Genomic DNA, 23256 nt, shown 5'->3' on the forward strand with positions numbered 1-23256 from the left:
AATATTATTAATAAAAATAAACACTTTACAAAAGAAACCGAAAGTTATGTTTCCACACCGGCGAGATTCGGGGCAGCCCTCTCACGCTTCAGACATGGCGACGCAGATGGCGGTAAATTCAGGTATTAATTTATTAATACTTCATATTTTTCTACAGTACAGAGTATTGACTAATGGACTTGGCATTTAAACTAATATAATTCAACAGATTGAAAGTACAAATACTTTGTCAGCTCTCCGCGTTACCTTCATTAGTAAATATGCTTAAAGTGTGTAGCTATGCGTCACAATACATTCGTTATTATCTGTCCACAATATTGCTGTTATTTATTATTATTATAGCAAATGTTGCGGTAAGACCATCATCTCTGTGCGACTAACGTTAGACAGAGCAATACACGTCTCTTTAGACTAACTCATGAAGTAAATAAGGTTAACTTATTAATGCCTCATTTAAGTTTAACTTAAATATGAATCTTTTTTGCGGCATGAAATCTATTGTAATTAATGGTTGCCAGTGAATGCTTCATATGTGTCTTTTGACAACCTGTGTTAATAATCATGCAAAAATAATCCATTTCTACTTTCTCATTTTGTGACCAATTGTTTATTATAAGTTAAGCAGGAATTACCAATTCAGATAATACACTATGTATCCTTAAATCAGCCCACTACATCTCTTTCGCATTGACAATGTGTGTACAGAAAGATTGGATTTTAACAAATTTATTTTGACATTGTGAATCTGTTTGCAGGAGCCAGTCTGTGGGGCCCGCTGAAGGAGCTCTGGGAAGCTGTGGAGGGGGCCATATGGAGACGACAGTCAGAAAGTGTTCATCTTTTAGATCTGCAGTTGAAGAAACACAAACCTTCCTTCCTCACCCTCTTCAAAAACCCAGTATGTTTACTCTCTATAGATTCAAAACATTACATGTTGAAAACTGTAATTGTACTGTAATTATGTTTGGTGTATTACGTGTAAAATTGTTCAGAGTTTCAAAATGCATTCTTTGTTGTAAAATACAATATTTTTTTGCAAAATAGATGAAGAGTGCTGAACAGAGAGAGAAGGTTCGGAAAGCCAGCACAGAAGGCATTGCTATTCAGGGCCAGCAGGGTGTACGACTACTTCCTGAGCAGCTTATCTCAGAAGCCTTCATCCTTAGTGACCTTTTTGACCTGGGAGAAATAGCTGCCCTTGAACTGCTGTTGGCAGGTACACACACTGCACATACGCATTTAGTACTACTGCATTGCACATTGCTAATACTGTATCATTACAGTGAAATTGCTATGCAATAATGTGATCTTTATGTGCATTTTTAGGAGAGCACCAGCAGCCTCATTTTCCTGGCCTGACTCGAGGCCTGGTAGCTGTGCTCCTTTACTGGGATGGCAAACGCTGCGTGGCAAACTCCCTCCGCTCGCTCATCCAGTCCAGACATGGGAAGACTTTCACGCTGGACTTGAGGTTTGTTGCTTTTCCTTCATGCAACAAGCTCTAGCTCATTCTCCCATGCTTCTTTCCTTTTTAGGAAACATTTTATCCAAGGGGTTGACAGATTATCGATTGCACACTTTAACAACTCCCAGGATAATGGAAATTTGAACCTGCAAGCTATTTTACAGACCACATATAATGTAAATTAAAATCCTTGACTGCCTCTGTAATCCGATTTAGCCAGTTGTTAGCGACCACCTTTTTCAATGCATGTAAAATGTTAATGATGTAAAAACATGTAAAAGGTAAAAAAAAAAACCCAGTCTTTTGTGTTATTGTCTTAGGTTTGTTGATTTTTAATGTAATTCTTTGGTGTTATCATGTTTTCTTTCCTTGTAGTAATGAATTGGTAAATCTCACTACACGGTTCACGGATGAGCTGGTGGCTCAGGGTTTGACCAAACAAATCTTGAGCTTGATCTCAGATATCAGCTTGACCCGTGAGTTTGAGAGGCTTCAGAAAGAGCGGGGCCTTGGCAGTGAGAAACACAGAAAAGAGGTAAAGCATCCTGTACAAACTGATGATAATTACATATGCAAATTATGTAAATAGCCAATTTATAATAATTATTATTCATATGGTACAGGTATCCGACCTCATCAAAGAGTGCCGACAGTCACTAGCAGAGTGCTTGTTTGCATGGACGTGCCAGTCACCTCTAAGCAAAGAGGACACCCTGACCCTCATCGGTCACTTGGAGACGGTGACAGCCGAAGCTGATGGCTCATTGGATAGCGTTAACCTTGCTTTAGTCATGGCGTTGCTTTATTGCCTGGATGTTAGTTTTCTGGAGCAAGGAACGGAGGATAGAGAAGGTATTCATGCTTTATTGTGACCATCTTTGGTAGCTATAAATGCTTTATTATGATCCACAGTCATATAAGTGTGATTAATAGAAAATATATGTTGTTTATTTCCTAGTCGAGTAAGAAATACTATGTTTTCACAAACCTGTTTTTGTGTGTTCATTAGACTTGCTCCAGGCCTTGCCTCTACTGACGGAGAAGCAGTATGTGGCAGGTGTGCACAGTCGGCTGGTGGAGGGTCAGGCCTGGAAGCTTCCTGGACTGCAGGCAGTGGTGCAGCTGGCCTGGGCTCTGTCTCTGAGAGCTGTGTCACAGCTTCCGCAGGGTGCAGGTATCATGCCTTTCATAGCTCAGGCTATTGTTAATTTCCTAATCAATTTTACTTTAGCTCTCATGATCTCTTATGATACGTCATAGGCACTGTGTCTTTGCATGATCTCTATATACTGTACAGTAGTTTGTTATAGTAGATACAATTAACAACTAAACCCTGAAAATGCATGAAAACATTTAAAAATGTGTAAAAAGTCGCTTTATGACTTTATAGGTTAATGTACTCTCTTGTACTTTTGTTCATTTTGTTTTCAGCTCTAGTGGAGTTCACTGAGGCAGATGAGGCTCTGGCAGACCAGGCGCTGTTGGGAGGTGTCTTCCTCTTCCTAACAGAGGGCATATTAGGAAGCGATGGCTTCAGCCAGGAAGAATTCTACACCCGCCGACTGCATTCCCTCATTACAGATTTCCTGGCTCTCATGCCAATGAAGGTGCGAGGAGAAATGCTTTTTTCCAGGATTCTTTGATGGATAGAAAGTTCAAAAGAACAGCATTTATTTGTAACATTATAAATTACTTTACTTTCACTTTTGATTGATTCAATACATCCTTATTTCTCTTAAAAAAATTATACTAATGCTAATGAGTGCGTATGAAGATTAGTTAAGTGTAGAGTGTTATTTGCAGGTGAAGCAGTTGCGTAACCGAGCTGACGAAGATGCTCGATTGATCCACATGGCTCTACAGATGGGGAGCGAGCCACCATCATCTCTACGCAAGGACCTGGACCACCTCATGATATTTGTGAGCTTCCCTTTACATTTATCACATACTACAGACAGATAGAATTCTTCATCGTCACACATTGCGCCTAAATTTTAATTAATGTTATTTTAATAGGTAATAGCATTGTCACTCAACAGCACTTTTGAACTGTTGTAATTAATGCTGAAGAGTGGTGTGTGTGTTTTTTTTTGTTTTGTTTTTTTATTTGTTTCAGATTGGAGAGTTTTACAGTAAAGATCCCTCTGAACTTGAGCTGGCCCTGGAGTTCTGGTGTCCATCAGAGTCTCTTCAACACACTTCATTCACAGGATCTTTTCTTGGAGTACCTCTCCAAAGACCCCCTCACAAACAGGTGTGAGAAGAAACCTCATTCTTGCTAAACCTTATTAAAAATGTATTTTTATAGAAAAAGTGCTCATCCTACAATATACACTTACTAAATACATTTAAAGGGTTATGTGAAATCGTAATTAACTGTGTGAGCTGGTGAATGAAACATTACTGGTATTCAACTCCACAGTGTATTATTCATCACCACTGCTTTGAATAAAGTGTCAAATTCCAGTATATATTTGTGTATGTTACCTCAGGTGGTTCTCTCCAAGTTTGTGCGTCAGATGGGTGATCTGCTCCCTGCTACTCTCTACATCCCTTACTTGCGCATGCTGAAAGGGCTTGCTAATGGTCCTCAGTGTTCCCACTACTGCTTTAGTCTGCTTAAAACCAACGGAGCTCCACACGGTAATTGCACCCTCAGATCTTAAAAGAGAATGGTGTGATATGAGTGCTGTGATAGTCGTGTGCACTACCATATACGTTTGTTTATATGGCTGTTTCAGGAGACAACCGGCAGGCTGGAGTGTCGGGCAGTGTTGTGTCATGGGAGCACTTTTTCCATTCTCTCATGCTATATCATGAGAACCTGCGACGAGATGTGCCCAGTGCCGACAGCACACAGTACCGCCACCCACCCATCAGAGGCATCACTCAGAGAGAGCTAGAAGGCCTCACAGCGTTCCTTCAGCTGCTTACCACTATCATCACCTGGGTATAGAACACATACATTACAATATACTGACTGATTGAACCGTTTCAATTCTAAATTGTAAAGAGAATTGTAAAGTATAAATTTCATTAAACTTTATTGTACATCAATATTATATTGGCTATCACTCACCCTGCTTTCTAGATATCGACCAGTTATTTTATTAATCTTTTTTTTATTTTGTAGATGAGCGAACATTTTGACTAAGTATTATTTGTAGCATACCTCTCTTCCTGATGGTGTCACCATCTGAAGCTTAGTTTATGAAAACGATTGGCCCATTTCATGTTCATTTCAAAGCAAAAAAAACCAACAAAAAACATTGAAATTGAAATATTCCGAAATGAATCAACATTAAATCTGATTGAATATGAATCGGAATCAAATAAGGGAACCAGTGCTAATGGTCAGCCCACATCACCAAGCAGATGAAATTGCTCTTGGTATATCAGTGTTCAACTATGTCCTTATATTTTTCAGAGTGAGAATGCGCGTCTGGCTCTTTGTGAACACCCTCAGTGGACGCCTGTGGTGGTGATGCTGGGATTGCTGCAGTGCAGCGTTCAGCCTGTGCTGAAAGCTCAAATCTTGCATGTTCTTGCTGCCTTTGGCAAATCTCCTGAGATCGCTGCCTCCCTCTGGCAATCACTGGAGTACACACAGGTTGATTAAAACTTCATCTTATAATGCCAAACTGACCTACAATAGAAGAATAAATGTTTAAATTTAAAGGAACACTCCACTTTGTTTGGAAATAGGCTCATTTTACAACTCCCCAAGAGATAAAGAAGTTACCGTTTTTGAATCCATTCAGCCGATCTCCGGGTCTGGCGCTAGCACTTTTAGCTTAGCTTAGCATAGATCATTGAATCAGATTAGACCATTAGCATCTCGCTCAAAAATGACCAAAGAGTTTCGATAGTTTTCCTATTTAAAACTTGACTCTTCTGTAGTTACATTGTGCACTGACCGACGGAAAATGAAAAGTTGCAATTTTCTAGGCTGATATGGCTAGGAACTATACTCTCGTTCCGTCGTAATAATCAAGGAAATTTGCTGCCGTACCGTGAGTGCAGCAGGCACAGTGATATGACGCAGCACCTGAAAGTAGTCCCCAGCTAGATTAACTAGTTATGATATAGCCGGGGACTATACTGCACCTGCTGCAAAGATCCTTGAATATTACGCCGGAATGAGAGTATAGTTCCTAGCCATATCAGCCTAGAAAATCGCAAGTTTTCATTTTCCGTCGGTCTTAGTGCACGATGTAACTACAGAAGGGTCAAGTTTTAAATAGGAAAACTATCGAAACTCTTTGGTCATTTTTGATGACCAAATGCTAATGGTCTAATCCGATTCAATGATCTATGCTAAGCTAAGCTAAAAGTGCTAGCGCCAGACCCGGAGATCGGCTGAATGGATTCAAAAACTGTAAAACTCAACTGTTTATCTCTAGGGGAGTTGTAAAATGAGCCTATTTCCAAAAAAAGTGGAGTGTTCCTTTAATTATCTGTACTAACTTCAATAGAAACAGTGTGGATTTCTCACTTATGTGCGTTGTCAATTGAGTTGACTTTAATTATTATGATATTGATCATTGTTGTATTTTTTCCCTCTCAGATCCTGCAGACAGTGAAAGTCCCTGGAGCGAAACAGGCTGCTGGGATTGAGGTAACTGTGTTTCTTGTTGCATATACTGGTGGTGTTAGGGCTGCATGATTTAGGGGCGAAAAAAGTCTACTTGCGATTTTTCTGATAACAATTGTGATGTGATGTGATTGTGATGTGATATATATATATATATATATATATATATGAGCATAGCATATATGTCCTTTTATTTTATATATACAGTGCCCTCCAAAAGTATTGGAGCAATGAAGACAAAATTGCTCTGTTGGCTGTGGAGTCAAGACATTTGCAAATATGATTAAAAGATGAATATGAGTCAAAACTACAGAATGTCACATTTTATTATTAGCTGTTTCAACACATACATGTTTAACCAAATAAAAAGAACAGCACTTTTAGAGTTCATCCCACTCATTGATGTGAGCATAAGTATTGGGACAGTTGAACATAAGGCAGATATAAAAGATTAAAAGCTATTATTTAGTTGCAGATCCCTTGCACACAATCACAGCAGTGAGTCTGTGACCCATAGACATCACCAGACTCTTGCTCTCATCCTTTGAAATACTTTTCCCAGCCTTTAATGCAGCCAATTCCAATTGTTGCTTGTTTTGGGGAGTTTCTGCCTTTACTCTCCTCTTCAGCTGGTGAAATTCATGTTCAGTCGGATTTAAATCTGGAGATTGACTTCCATTTCTTTGCCCTTATAAATTCCTTGACTGAACTGCAGGGTGTTTTGGGTCATTGTCCTGATGCAATATGAAGCACTTCCCAATGAATCTGGTGGAATTTTCTTGAATATTGGTAGGCAAGATGGATTTGCACCCTTCCAAATTCATTCTGCTACTGTCATCATACATTAAGTCATCAGTAAAGTTGAGAGGGCCTGTTCCAGAGACAGCCATGCATGCCCATGCATCACCCCAGCTTTCTGGAAGTTGTTGGTGATTTTACAGACGCATCTTTTAGGGTTAATTTTCACAGCTTTTATGATTTGTCTGTCATCAACTACTGTTGTTTTGTCAGCCGATCAGGTAGTTGTTTGTTGCTGGTGGTTTCCAAACTCTTGATTTCTCCATGCCCTTTGTTTTTGCTGCAGCTCTAATTGACTTCCTCTTTTCTTTTAGCATCCAAATTGCTTGCTTTTCTCTCAAAGTCAGCTCCCTCATCTTCATCCTGGTTTGTGTGTGTCATCATCAAATGCAAGATTAAGAATAGTAGTCACATAGTAATAGATATAACTGATACGACACATTCTCTGCTTTTAATATCTGAAGAATTAATGCAACAGGACACAGCTGATCACTTAGAAAGACCTGTGAGGCAACTGTTCCAATACTTATGCTCACATCAGATAGAGGGATGAAACTCTAAATGTGCTGAACTTTTTAGCTGGTAAAACATGTATGTGTTGAAACGGCTAATAATAAAATGTGACATTCTGTAGTTGTGTCTCATATTCATCTTTTAATCATATTTGTAAACGTCTTGACTCCGCAGCCAACAGAGCAATTGTGTCTTTACTGTTCCAATACTTATGGAGGGCACTGTATGTGTGTATATATATATACACACAAATATATATATATATATATATTTGGCACTAATTAAATTTTTCTCTAACAGGTGGAGCTGAATGAAATTGAATCGAGCTGTGAAGAGTATCCTCTCACAAGGGCCTTTTGTCATCTGATCAGTACTCTGGTAGAGAGTGCACTTCCAGTGAATCTTGGAGCAGGACTGCGTGCACCAGGCTTTCAGCCTTATCTTGACTTCCTGCGTGACTCTGTGTTTCTGGCCTTCCCCACACGTGCCTACCGGCGGCCAGCAGAAAAGGTTTGCTGGGGTTTTCTGTTAGACTTAAACATGTCTTTTCTCAATCTCGCCTCCATTTATGGCTGTGCATCTTTATTGACTGTTATTATTTTACTCTTTGTAGTGGGAGGTAGCTGAGGCAGTGCTAGAGGTGTTTCACAAACTTCTGAAAGAATATGAGGCGCAGCCAGCAGACTTCCTGCTAGAAATAGTGGAACTTCAGGGAGAGCAAGTGCCGGCCCATAAGCCCCCAGGACACAGTCTGATGTTCCACCTGCTGAATGACTCGCCCACCCTCTCTCTCTGCCTCAGCCTGCTGGAGGAGGGTGCTCGCCAGCTAGACACCTACGCCCCCTTTCCTGGTCAGTATGAGAGGCCTGCTCTGTATTTTTTTTATATGCTGTTTTATTTGTTATTGAAACTTTTAAAACAACTCTGATTAAAATTCTTTAAAACAGTGTATAATGCTAAATGGATCAGTTATTAGGGATATATTGAAATTGTGGCAGATACCGATAAGCTGATAATTCTGTACCATTTTCAATAAAAAGGTGAGGGTAAAACACTCTAAAAATAAAATCAAAACATTATAATTTATTATTTTAAGGTTAAATTATTTGGGATTTTAACTGCTGCATTTAAGTCAGCGGTAGATGATGGCAAAGGTAATCTGAATGTAAAAATATTGGCTGATATATATGCAATATTGACCATATAACCAATATGAAACAGTTGTGTCACTATTTAATATATGAAAACAAACTACTGTTCACAAGCTTGAGGTCATTAAGATTAAGAAAAAAAAAATCTTGTTAATAATATTAATATTAATACTTTTATTATTTAGGGTGCATGAAATTGGTTAAAAGTGACAGTAAAGAATTTTTTAATGTTACAAAAGATTTCTATTTCAAATAAATTCTGTTCTTTTGAAATGTATATTCATCATAAAATCCTGAAAAAAAAAAGACAAAAATATGAATGAGCTATTAATAAGAAGTGTTTCTTGAGCTGCAAGTCAGCATATTCGAATGATTTCTGAAGGATCATGTGACACTGAAGACTGGAGTAACGATGCTGAAAATTCAACTTTGCATCACAGGAATAAATTACATTTTAAAAGATATCAATACATATTTTTTAAATTGTAATAATATTTCACAGTATTAGTGTTTTTACTGTATGTTTGAACAAATAAATGCAGCCTTGATAAGCATAAGAGACTTCTTTCAAAAATATTAAACATTTGAATAGTAGTGTATGTATTTTATAATTGTTTGACATTTCTATTTGGCTTTAAAGTTAATGTAATTAACTTTTTATTCTTTAGTTATTAACTTTATATGTAATATAATTTTTTAGCAAATTAACAGAGACGAAATGCTGAATGATACATTTTTGGATATGGATCAGTCTGTGTGTATTTGTTGATTACATTATGCTGGTGCCGTTGTAGGTAACAAGCAGTTGGAGTCGGCAGTGCTACACTGTCTGTGTTTGTTGGAGCTGGCTCTGCAGAAGGAGGTGACCTTTATGGATCTGCTGAGAGAAAGTCAGACATCGCTACTCGTCTCTCCTGTGGAACAGCTCCTGCAGGGGGTCAGTGCTCAGAGCAGACGGGCTGATCACATCACCAACATTGCCAGGTCTCCTTCTTCCTTGTATACAAATCTGCCATATGTTCTTCCCAGCAAAATAATCCCCCCCCCCAAGTCATGTCAGGAATGCTTTAATGTGTGTTTGATTAAGCAATACATGGGCTGATTTTACTTGTTTGGCCTTCACAGGTACCTGTACCACAGCAGCTCAAACCCTGATGCTGCTTTCCAGAGTGCCAAGATTCTGCGCCGTATCGCACGCTACCCAAACATCCAGGCCAGATTGGTTGGAGACTTCACACATGATCAGGTAAGAGACCTCACATTGTCTATTGTTAATACAATTAATTGGGGTTGCTTTAAATATGACAAAACTGTTTTGTAATGAGCAGACGGTGAGTGAGAAGTTGATGGCTGGTTTTGTGGAGTGTCTGGACAGTGAGGAAGCTCAGGAGGGAGTAGCCGCAGATGGTTAGTCCTTATCCTGAAAATGGCCAAATATAATCTGTAAATGGTTTAAAGCAGTATTTAAGAACGCTTTTTTTCTCTTTGTTCAGACTCAGACCCTGAGAAACGGGTTGCAAAGATTCGTCATGAAACCAAGATCCACATCCTGAACCTTCTGATCACATCTCTGGAGTTAAAGGGCCCCAATCTGGGCTTGTATCTGCTGGGCTATGAAGTGAAGAAGCCAGTTTCCTCCACTAACCTGCAAGACCCAGGTAAGATCTCAGCTTGACTCAAAATCAGATTTAGGACTCTTATGTGTGCCATGCTATGCCTGAAACAGTTTGGTCTTGTGACTATGGCAATAAGGTGTTCTTGGCTGTCCACGAAGCTGCCTGCATGCAATCCTCAGTCTGCTCCAGAGGGGCAGCGAATGGCGTACTGGACCTGTGCTCACCAAACAGGCCCCTCAACTAGCTGAACTCTGCTACCAGGTACGCACATTTTAACTAATTTATATTCAGACATTGTGATGCCCTTTGTCCTGTTTAAGTATTTATTTTGTGTCTCTGTGTGTATTTGTGTACACACCAGGTGATCCATCAGCTGTGTGCCTGTCCTGACACTTCTGGGCCCACCATGCGTTACCTCAGGACCAGTCAGGACTTCCTGTTCTCTCATCTGCAGCACCTGCCTTTCATTCTACCAGGTATGCTGCCTGTCTGCGCTCTTTGTTTTGAGTTTTACAGACTAGTGTGTCCATAACATCTAGTGGGAGATGTTTCTGAAGCAGCAGATCAGCATAATTAGAAAGTTTTCTGAAAGATCTGTGACACTGAAGAGTGATGGCTGTTGAAAATTCAGCTTTGCTATGACAGGAATAAATGCATTTTAAAATATATTCAAATAGAAAATGCTTATTTTAAATTGTACTTGTATTTCACAATATTAAAGTTTTTACTGCATTTTTGACCAAATAAATGCAGCCTTGGTGAACATAAGACACTTCGGCGAAAATCACCAAAAAACAAAAATTCCAGACTTTTAAATGTTAGTTTAATATCCGTATTGTTGACAGTAAAACAGCCACTCAGATTATGGATTCAGTGTGCCATCCAGACACCTTTTAAATATTTTTACCTTTCATCTGATTTGCAACACACTAATAATAATTTCACATACTATTTAGGAAGGATAGCATGCAAATTAGGATCCCTCTAATTGATTCTGTCTTCATGTCCCACAGAGAATGAGATCGCTGCTCTGTCTCAGATGTCCTGGCTGATGAAGACTGCAGCCATTGAGCTCAGAGTGACCTCACTGAACCGTCAGCGCTCTCACACACAGAGACTGCTCAACCTCCTCCTGGATGACCAGCCACACACATTACATGCCGGTAATACACACACCAGAGTTCCTCATGATGACCAGCCAGCCACATTGAAGTAAATGCAATTCAATCTCTCTTGTAGCAGATGGAGAGACAGGCATGGAAGAGGAGAGTAGATCAGTCAGTGGTTTCCTGCATTTTGGCACAGTCTCCAAAGGTAAGAGAAAGTCTGGTTACATTGCAGTTTGTTCTGAAGCTTTAGAAAGGAAGGAGCCGTCTGATTTTGAATATAATTCGTTAATCATCCATTGCTCTTTTAGTACGCAGGAGGCTGCTGAGTGTTTTGGATGCCATAGACTTCAGTCAGGAGGCCCCGGAGCTTCTGCAGCTAAACTTCTTTGAGCGTGCTCAGATTGAACAGGTCATCACCAACTGTGAACACGTCAATGAGCAGGGACACACGGTCTGCAACGTCAAGGTATGTGGATGGCTCACTGATCTCCTGCATGCATTAGACCTTGTACTGTCATTTATTTATTATAAGAATATACAGTTAATATTTTCATGGATTCATCATGTTTTCAGTTGCTCCATCGAGTTTTAGTTGCAGAGATCAACGCACTGCAGGGCATGGCGGCCATTGGGCAAAGACCACTGCTGTTGGAGGTGAGTGTGTCTCTGATATTTGCAGGCAAGCATTACAATTTTTTTTTCATAGTGCTGATTGTTTTGATTGTGTGTGTGTGTGTATATATTATATTATATATATACATATATACATTAGTGCTGTCAAACGATTAATCGCTTCCTTTATTAATCTCATAATATGTGTGTGTACTTTGTATAGTTATGCATATATAAATACAAACACATTCATATATGTATTTTGAGAATATTTACATGTATGTACATTTATATATTTATATTCTTATATTATATATATATATATATATATATATATATATATATATATATATTTAATATATAAACAACATATTTTTCTTAAATGTATACATGTTTGTATTTATATATTCAAAATTAATATACACAGTACATACACATATATTATGTAAACAAAAACTTTTAATTTGAATGCGATTAATCGTTTGACAGCACTAATATACATATAAGTTTACTTTAGCTTTGCAGTTTAAACTAATTCATAACAATATTATGTAATATACAAAAATGTGTTTCCTGGTTCTGATTGTTTTTTCTTTTTCGGTATCAGGAGGTGAACTCAATCCTGCAGCAGGTGGTGGAGAGGAACCGCGTGCGGTGTAGTCTCAGTGCCAAGCGTCACGCTCTGCAGAGCTGGAGGAGTCTGGTGGAGACCATCCTCACGGCCTGTCCTTCAGAGCTCATCCCAGCCGACCAGCGCCAGCTGATCATCAGAGACCTGCTGCTGGATCTGCACGACAAGGTAGGAAAACTAATGAGGAAGATGCTTTTGTTTAAACGAGGAACAGCAGTTTGACTTGCTTCTCTTTCCTCTAGGTGTTATCAGAAGATGCTGCTGGTGAATTGATGCCAATTGTAGCTGGAGCGGTCTTCACATTAACAGCACAACTCAGCCAATCGGTACTATCTGAGCAGCAGGGGGCGGGGCCACAGGGTGGATCTGGATCAGGATTTGCTTCAATCGCTAACTCCGCCCTCCACCTCATCCTAAGGAAGCTACTTGATTTTATCTTGTGCACAGGTTAGAAGGGTTGCATTTTCAGGGTTGACTAATCAGCTAACCTGAGTAAATTAATTCCACCATGTTAGAGGTTAAATGGTTAAACTTCTTGTTTTACTCCCTGGTGTTTGTTTACATCAAGGTGGAGGTTTCCAGCGTCTACGGGCTCACCTTTATGGCGCTCTGCTCTATTACCTGCAAATTGCCCAGAAACCCGAGGAGCCAGAGACACTCCAGACAGGTACAGAAATATAGATATGACAAAGCAAGGGCAAAATATTATTTTATTCACATAGACATACTTTCCTAAAAAAAAGGTTTTGCCAACATTGCTCATACCTTTCATGGATATATGCTAGAATGTTTAATAATATTTTATTATTTGATTGCATATAAGGTTTGGGAGTAAAATACATATAGTAAATATCTAAAAACCTAATACACATTTTATATAGATATATTTTATTTATATATAAAATTAAAAGTGCAGATATATTTCATAGCTGCATTCCAGAATGTATAATAATACTTCACTAATTTGAGTGACTATTTTATATATATATATATATATATATATATATATATATTATATATATATATATATAATACATTGTATCATTTATATTATTGAATTTTTTTATTTTTATATATTTTTTTTTATTTTAATATACTGTATTTTTTTTATTGATTTTGGAGACTTATGTAAGAAGACTCTTTTAAGGAGTGATCGTTCACAACATATCTGCCTATGAAAAGCATGTAGGCTTTAAATATTGTTCATAATGAAATGATGTACTAACATATAAAAATAATATGCAAATATTATAATACTGAATTTACAGGTACCTCCATGTGGGAGCGTTTGACTGCCCCTGAAGATTGTTTCTCCAAGCTGCAGAGAGAGAATCTGGCCATCATTGAGAGCTACGGCACTGCACTCATGGAGGTGGTGTGCAGAGACGCTTGTGACGGCCATGAGATTGGCAGGGTAAGAGCAAACAAGTCAACATCATCTTACTGAGTTATTGAGAAATTAGATATTGAATCGAGGGTATCCTCTTTTTCCAGATGCTGGCTCTGGCAGTGTTGGACCTGGTGTTGTCTATAGACAGACAGTGCCAGTGGCTGGTGTACCTGTGTAACAGCGGGTACCTGCGTGTGCTGGTTGAGAGCTTGAGACAGGATGATGCTGCCCTGCAAACTCTGCTCACACCTCAGTCGCCATTGCTCAAACCACTCTACATCTACGAGTCCAAAATGGCGTTGCTGACCCGTGTGGCTAAGACAGCACAGGGTGCGATGGAGCTCCTGCGCTGTGGGCTGGTTGGTCAGCTGGTGGAGTGTCAGGTGTTTCACATGCTCCCTCAAAATGATGCACTCAGGTCTGTACTCTATTAATCTAGATACTAAATATAGATGAAGAAACTGTCATGTCATGTCACTCTCTATATTTCTCTCTTCCAGAGTGTTTGGGCAGAGAGATCCATCAGGGTTTATTCCTAGTCCTCTAGAGCGATACAGACAGATCCTGCTGCCTACTCTCAGACTGATGCAGGTCATCTTGACCTCCACCACCACGCAGCATCAGCAGGGGGCGGCACAGGTACAAACATCCATACAATGTTTCCTTTTGAAACAGACTGAATCCAAATTCACAAATCTGCTATGTGCTAAACGAGTTTAGCTAGTTATGAGGAAAGTACATACTTGTATGTAATGCTACATCTTTCTGCATACTTAAGTATGTCAGTATTGGGACATAGGTAAAGAAAGTTTATTTACAGTTGAAGGGGAGTAATCTGTGTGTGTTGATTTGTAGGTGCTGCAGTGGCTCATCGTTCACTCGGATGTCATTCAGTCCATCCTGCATGGTCAGGACATGAGTATGGGCACTCTACAGGAGCTCTCTCTCCTCACTGCCATCATCAGAAAGACCGCACTGCCAGGTACAGACACATCACAGCTGCTCAAATGCTTTATACACTGATACACTGATGACTAATGTTGTGGATCTCAATTTTTTATTTTTCAGGAGCTCTGGAGTTGGGACAGGAAATCAACAGTGCTGCCATTATGGAATTACAGGGACACATTGGCAGATTCCAGGTAAAAAAAGTCTTTGAAAGCTTATTTTTAAAAAGAAGAAAAGAATGGTTATGTGACTATAAATGGTTAAATGTAAGACGTCAGACTAATCGCAGTTAATTATGATAACATCAGTACTGTTGATTGCAGTTTAAAAGCTGAAATTCTGTAAATATAAGTTAATGTATGAAGTTTACAAAATGAGTGATCTCCCTCCTTCAGCGTCAGTCGTTGTCTCTGCTGGTGCGGCTGGTGGGAACCGATCGCGCTCGCTATCTGAAGCAGATCGAGGAGTCCGTCTCCCCTGGTGATCTTGCAGAAAAGAGAGAGGAAATGGAGGTTTCCATGCAACAGGTGTTACTATCTTTGGCTGGAAAACACTACACCACTTATAAAATCGGAACACTTTTTAAATCTGCTTGGAGATGCCTGACAAATGCAATAATGTGTTCTAAAATGAAAACTATAGCTAAAACCATAAACGTTGTTCCTTGAAAATATATATTTAATATTGAATAAATATTAGAGAATAATTCAAAAATGTTTTCTTTTAGTTTTATTTGAAAAACTGAATTAAGTAAAACTGAAATATAAATGAATAAGAACTATAGGCATAAAAAAATTTTTTTTTTTTACTTCAATTTTACCTTGAAATTGCAATGAAAACTTATGTGAATAAACAAAAATATATATCCGGACACGATTATAAAACCGATGGAAAAAATGAATAAAACTATAATAATATATCAATTATGATAAAATAACGCTCTTCTAAAATTTGCTAACATTAAATATATTTGATCTCTGACAATTGGATGGAAAAAGAGTCCAAGGCTAAAAATCAAAGTCTGTGCCCATCATGCACTATGATTTTCTGAAAGTCTTGTCAAGCCTGGTAGACAGGCAACGATTTTTGGCAACTACTGTCAACTCCACTAGACTGCAAATCTGGGTAAAAATTGAGTAGTTGGATCACACTTTATTTTAACATCCAGTTCTCACTATAAACAAACCATTAACTATGACTTTTGCCTCTATAAACTCCTAAATTGCTTCTTATTAATAGTTAGTAAGGTGTAGTTGGTAAGGTAGTTGTTTAGTTTAGGTATTTGGTCGTAGGGGTGTGCCATATCATACCGTCCACGATAATACATATACATTTTTACATGATAAAAAAGTGTCATATGTGCATCTTCCCAAATTAGTAATGAGAATAATTTATAAATCTGCTGCTGTCAACAAAAAGAAGCACTGAGGACTTCCTGTGGGTTTCCGTCAAAATAAAAGCTCTATCAACATTCATAAATGTTAGTATTGTAATATTAATGTTCTGTTAAATAAAATTAAAAAGTAAGCTAATAATAATGATAATTACTACAGCTCTGTTAATATTGGTCGCTATACTAAAGTGTTACCACCAGTAGTTTATTTCAGCCTTGTTTCGCTGATTTATGTATCATGTGATTTCTCAGATTTGTGCCAATATTATGGATTACTGCCAGACGCTACTGCTGCAGAGCTCAGCTGAAGCCCAGTTCACTCTCTGCCTGTTCAGCCCATCAGCAAGTGAACCAGCAGGTCAGTCTTTGTGATCGTCTAACGCCTGTCTCTGTCTGGCTTCTGTCACCTAACTCTGTATGTGATCATGTTGTTTCAGATGTGGCCATTCCCTCTGCTCGGGTGCCCAGTCTGGGATTGGTTCTGCTCCTGCTGAAGAACAGCGCCACTGACTTCTTCCGATATCACGACAGTCACAGACAGAGCCTGAACAAGCTGGAGCGAGTGGAGCAGCTTCCCCCTGAGGAACTGAAGGAGGTATATCTACCAGCAAAGAGAACATTGCAGTAGTACATCCTTGGTTAGTAAGTTTGTTTGATTCAAGTGTTCTAATGTAGGATGTTTAATGTGTCTTTTTATGTGCAAAGCTGTGCCAGGGTCTGGTGTCTGGTTCTGGTGGAGTGGAAAAGATCTCATCAGTGCAGAGAAACGTGCTTGCCAAGCGCCGACTCGTCCAGCTGGTCAACAATCGAGCCAAGCTTCTTGCCCTCTGCTCCTGTATCCTAACACACAAAGATTACTTGAGAAATCAAGAGATGATCCTGTTTGCTTTTCAAAATTATATATCTTTTGTTTCATTTTTTGAGAATTACAGTCTGAATGCTGGAAACGGTTGCATGCTTTTCTTGACTTTTCTCTGAAGATATCATCGAGACATGCTTGTTCGTGATTTGGCGCCACCTAGAGTTCTACTTGCTGTACTGCACTCCCACTGACCCCAAAGACTCACTTCTGCCAGGTTACAGAGGTCAGCTGTCTCTCATTCTAGTCTTCTTCAAAGCGCAATCAGATTTGGGTTGTTTTAACTGAATGAGAGACTCATTTATTGCTTTCTGTGTAGATCCTAGTGGCAGCAGAGGTTTAAGCGTGTCAAGAGTGAGCCAGCAAGATCTTGAACAGGTACTTTGCTTCATGCTTCAAATTACTATTTTAAAATCTTGGTCAGCGTAAGAAGAAAAAAAAAAAAAGTCTAGTTTTTGACGCTTCTCTGTGTGTGTAGTTGCAGAGTGACGTGACGAACAGCTTCAATGAGCCGTTACAGAGGAAGCTGCTGGAGGTGGAGGGTCTGTATAGCAAAACCCGCTCCCGTCACACCTTTATCCAAGCGCTGACGCGCAGGATCCGTGGCCTAGTGCATCACGCCAAAGGCTAAACTCTCACATGTATATTCCCTCAAATAGTGCTAAACATTACTTTTGAATTGAATTAGGTTGCAAATAATTGCTTTTTTGCAGTTTTGAATACCATCAACACATGAAATTTTCTTGCTCTGAAGATCTCTGTATTGGATTTCTGCTTTTTCTAATGTGGTAAATAAATGGTTTTCTAAACAGATGACGGTTGTTTCTGTGAATTTTCTTTTTTTTCTGGTAAGCACAGTTGCTTGAGCAAATAAAGCTGTTTGGTTTCTGGTGATTTGTACAGTGAAGAGCAGAGGCACAAAACCATTGCAGAATAATCTTGCTTTATTTTACAAGGTACACTTTATAGAAGACAGTAAAGTGCGTAATCTTCAGTTTCATTTGTGTGTATAAAACAGGGTCTGTCTCAGATTTGAGAGCTGATGTAGCTTTACTGAGGAAGAGATTCTGGGAGTGAGAACCAGCAGACTACATTCAGGTCGCATGGTAAGGATTGTTTCATATGGCAACAATGAGCACACATCTTAATACAGAAACTCACATTTAATATACCAACCCAGTTGCTTCCATAGTTTGCCTGTAAAAAATGTGCGCGTAACTACAAATGCCATAGGCATGTCCCATTCAGAAAATATGGACCGTGACATCAACAACTGCTTGACGGGCAAAAATATGACTACAATTCTTAGCTGTGATATTTTTCAAGGTCAAGTAGCTTTTGAATTGTTCATTGTTACCAAATGATAGCGTTTCTCAGAAACAGCGAACCAAATAGTGGTTTCTTTTCAAATAAAAATGTAGTTTAGGATTGAGTGTGAAAGGCCTGCAACTCACATGCTTGTGATGAAAGTCAAGCCAAATTAATTTCTAGTAATGCTAAGAATATGCAGCTGTAGATGAACTACATGAACATGCTGGTTTCTGAAATACAAAGGGATGAATAAATGGTCCAATCTAGACTGAGAGACTGAAAATGTAATTGTGTGCTATGTAAAATCATGCATTTCCACTATAAATTATTTTTAAATAATACAATTATAATTACAGTATGTAAAGAACATATACATGTGTCCCTGCTCCAGCGGGCCTAATAATGGTGATTGTGCTGCCCACAGGAGATATACAGAACAACACCACCTCCTCACACCTGTCCCCATCGGTCAACTGACTGTCTACGAATAAAAGATCCATTACAGAAACTATTACACATTTGATTTACAACCAGTTATTTCACTACATACTGAATCTATTACCATGATTAGAGAGCTGATAATTCAATGGAATAAGTCTTAGTTCAGACTGCTGAGCTACTGACACCAAAGCCACAATTTTGTTCATGTTTGATTCGAATGTGCTTTTAAATGAGAAAAAGTGAAACAGCTTATGGTGAGTGAACATTATTCACATTGTCTAGACTGCTGTTGTTTCGGTTTGGGAACTAATCCGAGGTACAGCAGACTTTTGAATCTTTTAAAAGATTCTGATGTGCTGAGGCACTGAAAACCAGAAGGTGGCTTGAAAGCTCACTTGACTTGAATACATTCCCACGAAAGCGACATGTTACATCTGCATCCTTGGTTAGGGTTGGTTAATATTGTCCTAGGAGGGTTGCAATGACATTCTAATGGTATGCTAACCATGTCATGGCTTCACGGTATACGGTTTTCCACACTTGATTTCAAATCCATTTCAGCTGCACAAGTTATTAAAGTAAAAATTCTCCAAAATAATGCTTTAAATTAAAGATGAAAACCCTCTCGTTTGAAACATTGCTAATATTACATAGTTATTAGGACAAAGATCATTTATACTCCCTCAAACAAAACAGATTTTCATAAAAAAACCTTCAAAGTTTTCATAAAAATTTCAAACATAAATCATTATTAACAGGTTAAAGTCCTTTCTTCTAGCGAACTATCAAACTTTCCTGAGGTAAATGTAACGTTATGTCACATGTTATTCACAAGCTGTTTCATTGACTTCTTTTCGTGGTTAAAACACTGATTGGGCGATTATCGTTCAACATAACTTCTGATGTTCATTCACGTTTATTTCATGGTAGTAAAGGTAAAATGATCATTTCACACCCGCTCCGTGCTATACTGCTTTATCTGCATGCAGATACAATCTGTCACACATTAAAGAGCGCTCAAACGCCATTTATTATCTGGATTTCGTGCTAAAATTGACAGAATTTGAAAGCTAAGACTTTGTTTCTTATCAAAAGTAGGCAATTGCGCTACCCAGATAGCACACAAGTATGTCTGCAAATGATCTGGAAAGCATCTGCTGTGTACAAACATCTGACAGATGTCAGTTTTACATACATTCTAACATTCTAAATAATAAAACATCTTAACGACATCTAATAGACGTCTCTTTTACATCTGATAGGAAACGTCCAATAAACGTATTGCAGATGAGCAAACACTCTAATAAATGTCTTGCAGATGTAAATGCAGACGTCAAATAGATATCTCCGTGATGTACGTGTGCTATCAGGGTACAAGTAATGTGAAGCTTTATTCAGCCTCACTTTTCTGCATGTGGCATGCATGCGCATTTCAGATTCTCAGACCGGTTACATTCCCGGTCCGCTGCAACCCAACTGGTATACCGCTGCAACCCAACCTAGGATCAGCAACGATGACGACACAACATGTCTGCTGGCCATAATGAAGGAGTTTCTATTTCATGCAGAGCCTTATGCATCTGAATGCAATATCTATTTGTAATAAATTGCAATCTTGTCTTTTGAAAAGCGCTTGCCCTGCATATACAAATCTTTTTTTTTTTTTTTTTTACAATGGTGTCAACACGTCTGGATTCTTGCCTCAATACACTATACATGTGTAAATGTGCTGAATTGTACATTTTTTACATTGGGCTTAAAACAGCTGTAGTATGAAGATGGAAAAGCATGTCTTAGTTCCTCCATGTACACTTTACATGTGCCTCGTTTGCATTCTTTGTGAACTTCAATTCTGTCAGGTAAGGGTCAAGCTGATATCCATGTGCTTTAAAGCCCCATATTCTGCATGTGTTCAAATCCTAATGGAACTTTAGGACAACTGGACCAACAGTGATGGCGCAGCAAGCGGGAGCATCAACACTTTTCCTACCGACAGCATTGCCACATCAGTACAAAAAAATCTTCAACAAGAGTTTGCTCTGTTCACTCAGACGCCATTGGAGCTCGGCTCGTGGGTGATTTCTGTAGAATGGTTTTCTTCAGGCGATTCTGGTACCTCTCCAGTCACCGCCATACGGATCACTTTGAGCCAGCGCTGTTTCAGTTCCTCGCTCTCTGCTGCAAAGCTGTGGACTGATTTAGACTGCGATAGTCTGAAGCTCGCGGGAGGGTCGGCGGGTCTCAGGCTGTCCTCCACCTGGTAGCCGAGCAGAGGAATCGTGGACTGGGCCTTGACATCCTGTGAGGACAGTAAGTCTTTGTTTAGTAAAGGGAAGTGCTGTGCAGGAACAGAAATATGACGGTTCGGTGAGATAAAAGCACACTGACCTGAGGTGCTCCGTACAAGTAGAGAACTAGAGCTTCTTTTTGAGGAATGACACACCAGACTTTCTGCCAGGGCTTGTTCTTCTCGCAGTACTGCAGGAAGCCACACATGATACTGTTGCCCGAGAACTGAGCAGCTTCAATCTGTGAGGGAGAAGAAGTGAAGTTTAGTACTGTAGTGTAAATGCTTCATAACTCCCGTGTGAGATGACAGCGTGAATTTCATGAAGCCGTCAAGCCTGTCTGGGTCATATTTCACTTCAACATGAAGTTTTTTGGTTTGTTTTTTAAAGAATATTAAGTGTGTGTGTGTATATATATATATATATATATATATATATATATATATATATATATATATATATATATATATATATATATATATATACACATATACACACACACTTGCATACATACATATACATATATATACACATGTACATGATATATATATACATTATATATATATATATATATATATATATATATATATATATATGTATATGTATTCAATTCTGAATATACACACACACACACACACACATACACGCATGAGTGGTTTGAAGTATTAGCTAATTATCATACAATTTTTACACTATATTTCCATTATATATTGGTTGATTCATAGTTTAACTTATTTCTGTACAATTTCAAAACCAGAAGAATAATTTGCTTAAATATACATGAATCTTTTTTTTTTTTACTGACCTAATTATTGAAGTATTTGCTTGGAATGTATACTATATATATATAGTCATCAACAATGTACAAAATAACAATGACAAATAAAAAATTCTAACTAAAAAGCAAAAGAACTGGATTCAATAAAAAATAAGCTTTCATTTAATTTATGCAAAAAAAGTTATTGTAATTTTGAGGTGAAATATGAATCTGACATTCACTGAAAGTGAGTAAAACAAAAAGAAGGTCAAAGAAGAGAGTTCAGTTTTTCAGTATTTGTGATAAAGCCAGAGCACTTCATCAAAAGTCAGTTTGCTTCAATGATGCACAAAGTGACAGTTTAGAACAGGGAACAAGCAAATCTATTACTTCACAAATGTATTTTAAAAATGATTTCCATAATCAGCTTTGTAGCTTTGCTCCCTCTTCTAAAGTGTTACCAAACCAGAACGTTAAAACATCAGGGCACCAGTGGTAACACTTTATAATAAGCTTCATTAATAATATTAACAATATTGCATTACATGATGCTAAACAGATCATTAGTTCATGTAAATTAGTTAGAAATGAAATTTGAGTTTGTATTGTTTTTCATACATACTCTGATCTGTTAAGCATTACTGAATGTTTGTTAATGACTGGTTACTGCAAGTTATTATAAAGTGTTACCAACTGATCTTACCGCTGCTGAATTCACCACAACAGTTCGTGGACGTCGGTTTTTCTTCCGTAACTGTATATATATATATATATATATATATATATATATATATATATATATATATATATATATATATAGGTTATATGAGGTTTTTCTGACAGTAGAGCGTATGGTAATTGATACATTATAGAATGCAGTTCTGACCCCAGGTCACATGATCCTGAACTCACCTCTAGAATGCCCTTCTTCTTGCCCTCCCTCTCCTCACAGTCTATATGGCCTGTCAGGATGGACTTACAGTCTTTGCACACCTTGTTCATCCTATTCCCATCATATTCCAGAGGGGCTTTGTAGTCTGAGCACTTCCCACAGACCACCTGAAAGTATATAGACATTTCAGCACATGAAAAGTGCTTTAAAGCTATGAAAACAGACTGTTTTTGGTTTGCTGCTGCTTACGTATCCACAGGCCCGACAGTGATGTCTCCTGCGTGTTAAGGCATTAAAGCCCTCTTTGCACCTCATACACATGGTCACCTCATTGTCTCGGATCCAGCGAGGGGCTCTTTTACCCAGTTCTGATATCTTGAGATCCTACACAGAAATATAGACATGTGTAAACAATAAAAACAAACAAACCTGGACTACTAAGACTCTATAGTCCTGCATTATGTGCACACATAAGTACAAATGCACAA

At 38.5% G+C, this 23256-nt stretch overlaps 2 protein-coding genes across 7 annotated transcripts in view; one reads left to right on the plus strand and one right to left on the minus strand.

Moving 5' to 3' along the window:
- The first annotated feature begins 68 nt into the window (after positions 1–68).
- LOC306842845 (nuclear pore complex protein Nup205-like) lies at positions 69–17893 on the plus strand. Its single transcript, XM_079373983.1, has 41 exons — positions 69–122; positions 756–898; positions 1045–1216; positions 1327–1471; positions 1841–2000; positions 2089–2317; positions 2475–2639; positions 2897–3072; positions 3269–3385; positions 3582–3719; positions 3958–4108; positions 4207–4415; positions 4893–5075; positions 6033–6083; positions 7671–7880; positions 7984–8221; positions 9316–9505; positions 9647–9767; positions 9850–9928; positions 10015–10179; positions 10274–10398; positions 10499–10613; positions 11151–11300; positions 11377–11451; positions 11555–11712; positions 11820–11900; positions 12466–12657; positions 12732–12936; positions 13058–13156; positions 13758–13903; positions 13984–14297; positions 14380–14518; positions 14735–14861; positions 14948–15021; positions 15223–15354; positions 16473–16578; positions 16658–16815; positions 16926–17055; positions 17201–17305; positions 17399–17457; positions 17558–17893. Exons 1-41 carry the CDS (start codon positions 95–97, stop codon positions 17708–17710), a joined length of 5913 nt encoding a protein of 1970 aa, XP_079230109.1. The 5' UTR covers positions 69–94; the 3' UTR covers positions 17711–17893.
- Positions 17894–18001: 108 nt separating this feature from the next.
- LOC306843075 (FYVE, RhoGEF and PH domain-containing protein 4-like) overlaps positions 18002–23256 on the minus strand; it is a 48694-nt gene continuing 43439 nt past the window's right edge. For all 6 annotated transcript variants that reach the window (XM_079374325.1, XM_079374328.1, XM_079374327.1 and 3 more), the window contains 4 exons: positions 23018–23152; positions 22789–22935; positions 21220–21360; positions 18002–21130 (listed from right to left, as the gene is read on the minus strand). In XM_079374325.1, the coding sequence (XP_079230451.1) occupies positions 20879–21130; positions 21220–21360; positions 22789–22935; positions 23018–23152 (675 nt within the window). In that variant the 3' untranslated portion in view covers positions 18002–20878. The remainder of the gene's footprint in view (positions 21131–21219; positions 21361–22788; positions 22936–23017; positions 23153–23256) is intronic.

Source organism: Barbus barbus, assembly GCF_936440315.1.
Source record: "Barbus barbus genome assembly, chromosome: 23".
NCBI lineage: Eukaryota > Metazoa > Chordata > Actinopteri > Cypriniformes > Cyprinidae > Barbus > Barbus barbus.

Coding starts and splice junctions, on each gene's coding strand:
- LOC306842845 (XM_079373983.1), top strand. CDS start 95: ATGGCGACGCAGATGGCGGTAAATTCAG. Junction 15,022..15,222: donor GACACATTGGCAGATTCCAG/GTAAAAAAAGTC, acceptor TCCCTCCTTCAG/CGTCAGTCGTTGTCTCTGCT. Junction 15,355..16,472: donor TGGAGGTTTCCATGCAACAG/GTGTTACTATCT, acceptor GTGATTTCTCAG/ATTTGTGCCAATATTATGGA.